General features: G+C 51.7%; 1 protein-coding gene across 2 annotated transcripts in view; it reads left to right on the forward strand.

The window, feature by feature from the left end:
• Positions 1 to 212: 212 nt before the first annotated feature.
• The window catches only part of GPT (glutamic--pyruvic transaminase), a 34,227-nt gene continuing 22,862 nt past the window's right edge, over positions 213 to 11,577 (forward strand). Inside the window, exon 1 of one of the 2 annotated variants that reach the window (XM_032223426.1) lies at positions 213 to 356. In XM_032223426.1, the coding sequence (XP_032079317.1) occupies positions 310 to 356 (47 nt within the window). In that variant the 5' untranslated portion in view covers positions 213 to 309. Of the gene's footprint in view, positions 357 to 2,737; positions 2,844 to 11,577 lie in introns of those variants that run through there. The other variant, XM_032223425.1, reaches the window with a different exon arrangement.

The following is an 11,577-nucleotide window of genomic DNA, read 5'->3' on the forward strand; positions in this document are numbered from 1 at the left end:
CCTTCCTCCCTCTCTTCCCCTCCCACCCCTCTGTCTCTCCGTCTCTCTTTAGGAAAAGCACCCCTGGTGCTCCGATCCGTGCTTCATAATACACAGGCAGATTTTTCAACCGGCCACGTGCTGAAATGTATCCCACCCACCCCCTCCGCAGGGACAGGTGTCAAATGCCCAGCCAGGGAGCACGTGGGCCCCGCAGCCCTTTCTCCGGCCGGAGGGTCTGCCGGGAGCGAGCGGAGGATCGCCTGGCATCTGGCCGGAGTGACCCTGCGCCACGATCTCCCCCTCTTCGCGCCCCCTCGTGAGGCGGGCATGGCAGGCAAAGTGAGCTGCGCCTTTTCCAAACGCTGCTTGGCCAGGTGAGCGGCAGGCGAAGTCCCAGGGCACGAGGGGGCAAGCGGGCACCCCCCCCCGCCCGCTGAGAGTTGGCACACCAAGAGGGAAGCCGGGGTGGGCTGGATACCCTGGAGGCTTGAGCCAGAGGGGGGAGCCAGAGTCCACTTCTGTGCTCTGCCCACGGGTCAGATAAATCAGCATGGCAGCCATAAGGACATGTGAAACTTGGGATGGGAGTTAAAGAGACTTTCAATCTCTCGGTAGTGGTTGCCATCTTGACCCCCCCTCCCCCTTTCCCTTTCCCAGGCACACCCATCAGGGTTGGTTTTGGGGAGGGGGGCATGGAGCAGACTGTTTCCTTTTAAAGCCCTTCCCCTTCTTTGTAGCCCTGAAACTTTTGGGAACAAAATATCCCCCCCCTCCTCCTCCTCCTCCTCCTCTTCTTCTTCTTCTTCTTCTTTTTTTCTTCTTCTTTTCTTCTTCTCCTCCTCCTCCCTCTCCTTCACTCCTCCTCCTCCTCTTCTTCTTCTCCTTCTTTTTCTTCTCCTCCTCCTCCTCCCCCTCCTCCTCTTTCCTGCGTTGTCTGCCGATGTCCGTAAGCGGCTATTTTTACCTTGCCAGCGGTGGGTGGGGGGCTTTTGCGGGTGGGCATGTCCCGAGGGCTTGTATAAATAAGCTAAGCTGGCACCGATTCGCTTCCGTCTCTTCCCCACCACCACCTAAGGCGATGCCCTCTGCATATGCTCAGAGGCCTTAACCGGTGGCCGCTGCCCACCAGCCAAGGCGGAGGAACCGCGCAGCGCCGGGGTGATTCCTGCCCGCTGAGCCGCGGCGTGAAATAAGAGGCCGGGCGCGCTGCGACCCCCGCCCTGCTTTGCCCGCTCCTGCAGCCGCGGCTCGGGGGACGCTCGAGGGCAGCGGGGCCGGCGGAGCTGTCCGGGAGCAGGGGGTCCCTAAAGGTCAGCCGGGCCCCGCGGGCGCCCTGCTGGGGAAGAGGAGCTTTGCGGGGGAGCGGCGGTCTCAGCCGGAGGGGGCACCCCGGCCCGCATGCAGGTAGGAGAGGGGCCGCCCCCCTTTGCAGGAGGGGGCGCGCCTCGGCAGGAAGGGGGGCTTTGGGACGGGGGGGGGAGACCTGGCGGGGGAGGGGGAGCTTTTGGGGTCCAGGTGAGATTCGTCTGGGAAGGGGCTGCCTCCTCTGCCGCCTTAGGGCTCCGGAGGGAGTTCCCCAGTTGCAGTAGCTGATGCCGACCCTCAGCCCCACCGTCCTGGCCGCCTCTTGGCTCTGACCAGCCCCCCCCCCCAGCCCCTCCCCCGAGAGCCCCTCTGGCCAAGTCAGGCTCACCTCGGAGGCTGCCTGAGCCAAGGAGGCCAAGAGCCTTGGGGGCTGGGCTGGGGGAGGGGGGAGGATCTGATCTCCACCTCCTCTCTTCCTCCTTTCTTCTCTTCCTCCTTTCCCACTTTTCCCCCTCCCTCCCTCCCTCCTTTCCTCCTTTCCTCCTCCCTCCTTTCTTTCCTCCCTCCCTTCCCACTTTCCCCCTCCTTCTTTTCCTCCTTTCTTTCCTTCCTCCTTTCTTCCCTTCCTCTCTTCCTCCTTTCTTCCTCTCTTCCTCCTTTTTTCCCTTCCTCCTTTCTTCTCTTCCTCCCTTCCCACTTTTCCCCCTCCCTCCCTCCCTCCTTTCTTTCATCCCTCCCTCCCTTCCCACTTTCCCCCTCCTTCTTTTCCTCCTTTCTTTCCTTCCTCCTTTCTTCCTCTCTTCCTCCTTTCTTCCTCTCTTCCTCCTTTTTTCCCTTCCTCCTTTCTTCTCTTCCCCCGTCCCACTTTTCCCCCTCCCTCCTTTCTTTACTTCCTCCTTTCTTCCCTCCCTCTCTTCCTCCTTTCTTCTTTCCTTCCTCCTTTCTTCCCTTCCTCTCTTCCTCCTTTCTTCCTCTCTTCCCCCTTTCTTCCCTTCTTCCTTTCTTCTCTTCCTCCCTTTGCACTTTTCCCCCTCCCTCCTTTCTTCCCTTCCTTTCTTCCCGCTTTCCCCCCTCTCTCCCTCCTTTTTCCTTCCTCCTTTCTTCCCTTCCTCTCTTCCTTTGTTCTTCCCTTCCTCCCTTCCTCCTTTCTTCTCTTCTTCCCTTCCTCCTTTCTTCCCTCCCTTTCTCCCTTCCCACTTTCTCCCCTCCCTTCTTCCCTCCTTTCTTCCCTTCCTCCTTTCTTCCTCCCTCCCTCCCTCCCTCCCTTCCACTGCTTGCTCTCTGAGCCTGATTCTCAGAAGGCCACCCCAGGTGAAGCTCTCTGCAAAGGGCCTTATTGGGGGGCTGCCTCTTTGGGGTGTTCCCATTGGCACCAGGTCTTCCCTCCTTCTGATTGGGTGCAGCCAGGCTCTTGAGCTAATGATTATGGGATCTAATGAGACTTTGACCGGATTTATTTGGCGTCTCAGCCCAGTATCTGAATTCCTTCTTGAAAGACTCCTGTCAGTTGCTTCCTTTGGGAACGCCGGTCTTCTCCCACCAGGAAACCTTGCGAGGTAGGCAGGTGTGGGGCTCAGGAGGAGCAGAGCAGAGCAGCTCTCCCCGGCTGCCTTGGGCAGGGGTCTCCTGGAGCCCCCTCTTGGGCTAAGAGGGAGGGTCTGGCCCGAGTCTTCCAAGGAACCCCGTGGTGGCTGTGGTGGGACTAGAACTGGGTCCCCCTGTCCCCCACCAGCCCCTTCCCCTCTGCCCAGGGCCTCTCTCCCACCCTCCCTCTCTCTCTCCCTCCCTCCCATTCTTTCTTTCCCTTTCTCTCTCAATCCCTTTCTTTCTCCCTCTCTCTCCGTCTCGCTCTCAATCCCTTTCTCTGTCTGTCTCACTCCCCTTTTTCCCTCTCACCCCATCTCCCTCCCTCCTCCTCTCTCTCTCTCATTCCCTCTCTCTGTCTCTCCTCTCCCTTTTAATCCTCCTCTCTCTCCGTCCCTCCTGCTCTTTCTTTCCCTCTCTCTCCCTCTCTCCCCACCCTCTACCCTCCTCTCTCTTTCAATCCCTCTCCCCCCCTCTCTCTCAATCCCTTTCTCTGTCTGTCTCACTCCCCCTTTCCCCTCTCTCCCCACCTCCTTCCCTCCTCTCCCTCTCTCACAATCCCTCTCTCTTTCTCTCCTCTCCCTCTCTTAATTCATCTCTCTCTCTCCATCCCTCCCGCTCTTTCTTTCCCTTTCACTCCCTCCCTCTTGTCCTCTGATGGTTGTGGGAATTTCTGCAGGGGTTTTCCATGATTTTGCAAGCCGAGTTCCTCTTTTAACAGCAGATTTAGGATATTCTTCCAAGTACAGGATACTCCCCGTTTAACTAGGACCAACCACTCAGTCAGTAAGCAAAGTAGTCACTAAATGAAACCATGAATTGTGCTTAAGATCTTACTTCCACTTTCCTGGCTCTGTCGGCCTGCGAAGGTCATAAATTGGCTCCTTTTTAATCACGGTTGTAACTGTGAACGGCTGTTGTCCAAGGCAGTTGCTAAATGAGGACTACCTGTGTGAGCTCTAACCCTGAATGCCCTCCAGGAACTGGCCATGTTTGCCTGACATTCTAAGCTGGTTTATCCACAAAGAGGGAGGCTCTCGCAAATCATGGGTTCATAAATTAACCTTTTTTGGGGAGGGTTTAAATGTCCCCCAGATTGCATTATATGCTAGTCAAATAGACTGGATAGCCCCCCCCCCCGAAGCTAAGCCCCCAAACCCTAATCTAATGAAGGTTAGCATCAACCCAGCTTAACATTTTGCTGGTCTGATTTATTTTACTGGGTGTTATAAGTGAGTGGAGATCATGGATTAAACTGGGATTCAGGCGGTTTGTCACATAATTTAACCTATAATTTATTGTAAAATAATTTGCTGGGTAATGGAAAAAAATTGGGGTACAGGAGGTCCTCGACTTACGATGGCAACTGAGCCCAACATTTCGAATGCCAAGCGAGATTTGCTAAGTCAGTTCTGCCCCATTTTATGACCTTCCTTGCCACAGTTGTTAAGTGAATCACTATGGTTAGTGGTTGTCGGGAGAATCCGGCTTCCCCAGATTGTCAGAAGGTCGCAAAATGGGATCACGTGACCCCCAAGACACTGTAACCGTCATAAATACGAATCATTTGTCAAGCTTCCGAATTTTGATCACGGGGAGGCTGCAATGGTCATAAGTCTGAAAAGCTGTCGTAAGTCTCTGTTTTCAGACCCGTTTGAATAGCCACTAAATGAATTGTTGTAAGTCAAGGAATATCGGTACAATTATAATTCTATTATTCTAAAGTTCTTTTGTTCCAGTGCTGCCTTTTCCTCTGGTTGGAGCCATCAAATTAGTAACTTTGATGACGCAGCCTCAATGCTGAATGTAGGGGCTCATTTTGGGGCTGGGGGTGGCAAGTGGTGGTCTTCCAAGGTGAGCTTCAGTGTCATGTGGGGTGAAAGACGTGCAGAAAAGAAATTCGGGGGAAGATATGGAGCCCAGATGATACGCCAGCAAGTAGAAAGGGCGGGGGGGGGGAAGAGGGGGGAAAATAGGGAAGAAAATAGTAATATATAAGTAATATATAATTCAAAAGTAAAATACAAAGGGGGGAAAACATAATCAGGATAGATTTGAGAAGGAAAGGGAACAAGAAATGATATTCAACAATTTTTGGGTCTGCGGAAATACCACCCCAAGAAAATAAAAATTAAGAGTTGGGAGAAACACCTACAACAATAGAAAAAGAAAGAAAGAGAGGAGGAGAGGAAGAGAAGGGAAGGAAGAGAGGAGGAGAGGAGAGGAAGATGGAAGGGAGAAGGAGAGAGGGTAGGAAGGGGAAGAGGAAGAGAGGAGTAGGGGAGAATTAAGGGAAGGGAAAGGAGAGAGGAAGGAAGGAAGTAGAGAAGGGAGGGAGAGAGAAAAGAAAGGACCTACAACAATAGAAAAATGGAAGAGAGGAGGAGAGGAAGAGAAGGGAAGGAAGATAGAGGTGAGGAGAAGAAGATGGAAGGGAGAAGGAGAGAGGGTGGGAAGAGGAAGAGAGGAGTAGGGGAGAGGTAAGGGAAGAAGGAAGGGAAAAGAGAGAGGAAGGAAGAAAGCAGAGGAGGAAGGGAGGAAGAAAAGAAAGGACCTACAACGATAGAAAAATGAAGGAAGAGAGGAGGAGAGGAGAGGAAGAGAAGGGAAGGAAAGAAGACAGAGGTGAGGAGAGGAAGATGGAGGAGAGAAGGAGAGAGGGTAGGAGGGGGAAGAGGAAGAGAGGAGTAAGGGAGAGTTAAGGGAAGAAAGGAGGCAAAAGAGAGAGGAAGGAAGAAAGCAGAGAAGGAAGGAAGAAAAGAAAGGGAAAAGAAAGTGGTGTCAAACAGGAGGAAGGGATGGTAAACAAAGCAACCCAAACGACATGTTATAACCTATTAAATGGAACAAATGTATAAGAAAGACGAATGTAAAAAATAATAATAACTATGTGAATGTATACCTATAATTGCATGTAAGAGAACAAAAAATTAAAAAAAAAACTTTTCCAGGAGAGTCACAGGAGGGGGGGGCTACCTTTATCCTCCCCCCAATTTCTGGACTGTGTGTGTGTGTGTGTGTGTGTGTGAGAGTGATCGAGGGAAGGCATCAAGCACTGTATGGCCAGGCCATCTGACATCCTACGGAGCCATTGGGGGGGGGGGGGAAGGGTATTCCCAATGTTGACTGCTACATCTGTTGAAATTCCAGCTGCTGGGAAAGAAGGCAGAGAGCAGATTGCTCGGGAGGAAGGGCAAGGAAGGGCTGGGGGTGGGCAAAGGGCAAGGCTGGACTGGAGGGGGGGTGATACCCAGAGGGCGCTTGCTTGCGACATCTGTTTCCCCCCCCCCCCCAAGTCTCTGCTCTGCTCAGGCGCCTTCTTTGCAGGCTGAAGTCCACCAGGCTTCCCTTGTCAAATCCTCGGAGCAAGATTAGAGGGTTGGGGGACTCCCCTGGCCGGTGAATCAAGCGTGGGCCTGGGTCTGCTCCCTCAGAGGTAGATGCTTTGGGCAGCCATTTGTCTAAAATGGTGAGGGTCTCCAACTTTGGAACTTTAAGACTGGGGGACTTCAACTCCCAGAATTCCCCAGCCAGCATAGCTGGCTGGGGAATTCTGGGAGTTGAGGTCCCCCAGTCTTAAAGTTCCAAAGTTGGGGGGCCCTGGTATAAGGCCTCCTGCTTGTGCAGGGGGTTGGACTAGAAGACCTCCCAGGTCCCTTCCTTCCAACTCTGTTATTCTGATTTCAGCCTCTGGCCTGGGAGGGCTTGCGCTGGCTGTTATCAGGGGTGGGGGCTGCAGAGACCCTATCACTGGGTAATCCAGAGCTTCTGAAGGCCAATAGGGGGAAGGGGTCCTAAGGGAACAAGAGACCAGATGCTTATTTAAAGATGCATAGGCCCTTTGGGGTTTTCTTAATTGTTACTCTTCGAAGTGGGCTTTAGGATTTTAAGGGTGGAAAAAAGAAAATCCGAGTAGGAAGATTTGTCGAAAGAAAGCAGCACTGATTGTTCTGTGTGGCAGCTATAGAAAGAATAATAGAATCCTAGATCTGGAAGGGACCTTGGAGGTCTTCTAGTCCACCCCTCAGCCCAAGGCAGGCATGCTTATTCCATCCTGTTTTTTCTTCTTCTTGGAAACCTCCAACAATGGAGCACTTATAATTCTGGGAAGGAAGCTGTTCCGTTGATTAATCATTCTCAATCCATCAGGATAAAGCTGGAAGGGACCTTGGAGGTCTTCTAGTCCAGCCCCCTGCTCAAGCAGGACACCCCGGGCCCAGGCCATTTCAGACAAGTGGCTGTCCAGTCTCTTCTTAAAGACCTCCAGTGATGAAGCACGCACAACCTCTGGAGGCAATTTCTCCAGTGATTAATTGTTCTCATTATCAGGAAGAAGAGACTGGACAGCCATTTGTCTTAAATGGTAAAAGGGTTTCCTGCCTGAGCAGGGGGCTGGATTAGAAGACCTCTAAGGTCCCCTCTGGCTCTATCCTATTCTGTTCAGGAGCTGCCCTCTGGGGCTCAGGAGGCGACCGAAATGCCAGGCCGAAAAGGAGGCCTGGGAATGTCTCCGAAATAAGATCCTGGAAGGAGGTGAGATGCCTTTCCACTGAGTTAACAAGGGTTAGGCGGGGAGGAGCTCCAGCAGATAACCTTGGATGAAGGAGAGTCAGGAGGCCTCAGGCCCAGCCTCGGGCAGACGAGAGGAGCTACCGTAACAGGGGCTTTGGGGCCGTGAAAGGAGGCGGATAAAGAGGGGGTGGGCTCAGCCCTTGAAGAATTGGAATGGAAGGGACCTTGGAGGTTATCTAGTCCAACCCCCCACTCAAGCAGGAGACTCTGCACCATTTCTGACAGATGGCAGCCCAGTCTCTTCTTTTTTTTAATATACTTTTTTTATTTTCCACTTTCATAACATATAATCACATGTCTACTATTACATAGCCAATATCCTATTGTATTAAGTAGTGATTACATCAGTTCCTCTTGTCATCAACGCCCAGAAAGATAAAAACCCATTATTAGCTCTTCTGCTCTCCATATACCTCTTTCTTCTGCCTCTCTCCTACCTCCTTTCTTCCCTCCATCATCCTTTTCTACTCTACTTCCCCTTCCTTTCTCCTTCTCCTCTCTCTTCATTCCACTCCTCCTTATCCTCCTCATCTTCCCCCCTTACCCTCTCTCCTGTCCCTCTCTTCCCATCTTCTTCTCTCCTCTGTTTCCCACTCTGACAGCCCAGTCTCTTCTTGAAAGCATCCACGGATGAAGCTCCCACAACTTCCGAAGGCAACTCCTGTTCCACGGGTTGATTGTTCTCACTGTCAGGAAATTCTCCTTATTTCCAGGTTGAATCTTTCCTTGGTGGGTTTCCATCCCTTCTTCCTTGCCTGGTCTTGAGGTGCTTTGGAGAATAGCTTGACCCCTTTCTCCTCTCTGGGGCAGCCCCTCGAATACTGGAAGATGCTCTCCTGTCTCCCTTGGTCCTTCTCTTCCCTAGACTAGCCAGGCCCAATTCCTGCAAACGTTCATTGTATGTTTCAGCCTCTGGTCCCCTCATCATCCTGGTTGCTCTTCTCTGCACTCTTTCCAGAGTCTCAAACTCTTTTTAACAACCCTCTTTGTTAACAGATTAACGGAGTTGGAAGGGACCTTGTAGGTCATCTAGTCCAACCCGCCTGCCCAATCAGGAGACCATGCACCAATTCTGACAGTTGGCAATCCAGTCTCTTCTTGAAAGCCTCCAGTGAAAGCCTCCCACAACCTCTGATGGCAACTTCTGTTCCATGGGTTGATTGTTCTCACAGCCAGAATATTCCTCCTTATTTCCAGTTTGAATCTCTTCTTGTTTCCATCCATTCTTCCTTGTCTGGCCTTTGGGGGCTTTGGAGAATAGCTTGACCCCCTTCCTCCTCTCTGTGGCAGCCCCTCAAATACTGGAAGATGCTCTCCTGTCTCCCCTGGTCCTTCTCTTTCTTAGACTGGACCTACCCAAATCCTGCACCTGTTCTGAGTCCTCCTGGTGTCCCTAACCCCCTCTGGCTTCCTTCCTTGGGCCACCCTGAAGCGGCTGGTCTGAGGGGAGGGGTCTTCCCAGACAGCTGTGATAGTTCCCCATCCCCCAACACCCTCTCTACTCAGGGACGAGTTCCCCTCCGTTGCGTCTTCTCCTGCCTTCAACCTGCACACGCCTTCGTCACCTTCCGAAATGACGGGGATGAAAGGTTTAAAAAGAAGGCGTGAAACCAAGAAAGGGAGCCAGGAATGGATCTCATGACTCAGGAGGATTTGGACAAGATGGATCCCTTGGGAGGAAACCAGCCAGGAAGACAGAGTTCTCGGGGGGGGGGGGGGGGGGAGGTTCTTGGCGGTCTTGGTGGGTCACAGGTTTCCCATAAGGCTGGCTCAGGAATTCTGGGAGTTGAAGTCCACAGGGCGTAAAAGGGCCAAAGTTGCCACCCCTGGCTTAACCCACAGGGTTCATATCTTATTTTCCTTCTTATAGATGAATGCTATCTTATGTGTGGCAGGCCTAGTTTAATGCAAAGGAGGACCAGGGGTGGCATAATGTCTTCCAGTATTTGAGGGGCTGCCAGAAAGAGGAGGAGGGGGGCCAACCTATTCGCCAAAGCACCGAAAAGCGGCATAAGAATTAACGGATGGAAACTCGCCAAGCAGAGAAGCAACCTAAAACTAAGGAGAAATTTCCTGACTGTGAGAACAATTAACCAGTGGAACAGCTTGCCACCAGAGGTTGTGGGTGCCCCAACACGAGAATTTTAAGAAGAGGCTGGACAGGGGCATCTCATGCTTGAGCCCACTTCTATCGTTTGTTGCACAGTCAGGCAGATGTTCAGACTGGATTTGGCCTGTTTGTCTACCCCTCCTCGAGTCCTTTCCAAGGACCTGAGATAGGCAGATGTGGATCTTTGATGTATTATTATTATTATTATTATTATTATTATTATTATTATTATTATTCTCTCTGTTGCTTTGCAGTCAACTGAGTGCTCCATGTACCGGAGACAACTTCCTTGTGTGTCTAATCACGCATGGCCAAGTAAAGCATTCAAATTCAAATAGGAGCCGAGGTGGCGCAGTAGTTAGAGTGCAGCACTGCAGGCCACTTCAGCTGACTGCAGTTCTGCAGTTCGGCGGTTCTAATCTCACCGGCTCAGGGTTGACTCAGCCTTCCATCCTTCCGAGGTGGGTGAAATGAGGACCCGGATTGTTGTTGGGGGCGATATGCTGACTCTGTAAACCGCTTAGAGAGGGCTGAAAGCCCTATGAAGCTGTATATAAGTCTAACTGCTATTGCTATTGCAATCTATCTATCTATCTATCTGTCTATCTGTCTGTCTGTCTGTCTGTCTATCTATCTATCTATCAGATTGTTGGGGGCGATATGCTGACTCTGTAAACCGCTTAGAGAGGGCTGAAAGCTCTGTGAAGCAGTATATAAGTCTAACTGCTATTGCTATGCTATTGCTATCTATCTATCTATCTATCTATCTATCTATCTATCTATCTATCTATCTATCTTCTATCTATCTATCTTCTATATCTACCTTATCTATTATCTATCCATCCAAGGCTCAGGGTTGACTCAGCCTTCCATCCTTCCGAGGTGGGTGAAATGAGGACCCAGACTGTGGGGGCGATATGCTGACTCTGTAAACCGCTTAGAAAGCCCTATGAAGTGGTATATAAGTCTAACTGCTATTGCTATTGCTAAATTCCAAGTCAGCCCTTTGAGCGTTGTTCTGCAAATTTTCATGCTCCACCACAGTCCCTCCTCAGTCCTGATTCAGCATCTGCGCCTTTCAGGATCTCCCCATCCATGCAAAGCTGAAAGCCGATATAGAAATATTTCCCCTCCCACACGTCTCCTGGCACTGACCCTCCCTGACCCCCACTGACCCTCCCTCCCGGGCTGTTGACCTGGGCTTATTTGAATGCTCAACAGAGTGGAGTCCGAGAGGTCTTTGGTTGGGGGGAGACTTCCATAAAGTGGGGGTGACAGGCAGGCAGGCAGAGTTGAGCCCCATCTCCCCCAGCAGGCCAAGCGCTTCATAAGACTGTCAAGAAGTCTCACCTGGGAACTCAACCTACAATGAACTCAACCTTCAGTCAGGCTGAAGGAATCTCCCTCTCTCTCTCTCTCTCTCTCTCTCTCTCTCTCTCTCTCTCTCTCTCTTTCTCCTTCTTTCCCTTTCTCCCTCCCTCCATCTGTCTGTCTGTCTCTCCCTTTTTTCTTTCTCTTTCTCTTCTTCCCTCCCTCCCTCCGTCCGTCTGTCCACCCACCTGTTTCCCTCTTTTTTGTCTTTCTTCCTCCCTCCCTCCCTCTTTTTCTCTTTCTCTTTCTCCCTCCCTCTGTCTGTCCGTCTGTCTGTGTCTCCCTTTTTTCTCTTTCTCTTTTACACACACACACAGACAGATCAAAACCAGGCAAAGCTCTTTCCTTGGAGGCCTTTTGTGAATCCCCATGGAAAAGGTTGAAGGAGGGTCAGCCTGCTTTCTCGGGGGGGGGGGGGGGGCGTTTGGCCGTCCTTGGCCAGAGGGTGGCTGATTACGGACTAAGGAAGCAGATGACCCTGTGAGGAAACAGCCCTGGCCTTGGAGGCCAGTCAGCTGGTGCCCTAGAGAGGGGCAGGCCGGCCATTGGAATTGATAAGACGGCCTGTATCTCCTTGGTGCTCTCTGAGGTTGGGGGTTTCTGGCAGACCTTTCATAACCGAAGTAGGTAACATCATCAGCAGAGGGGGGAGG

The sequence above is a fragment of the Thamnophis elegans genome, chromosome 8 (genome assembly GCF_009769535.1).
Source record: "Thamnophis elegans isolate rThaEle1 chromosome 8, rThaEle1.pri, whole genome shotgun sequence".
Classification (NCBI taxonomy): domain Eukaryota; kingdom Metazoa; phylum Chordata; class Lepidosauria; order Squamata; family Colubridae; genus Thamnophis; species Thamnophis elegans.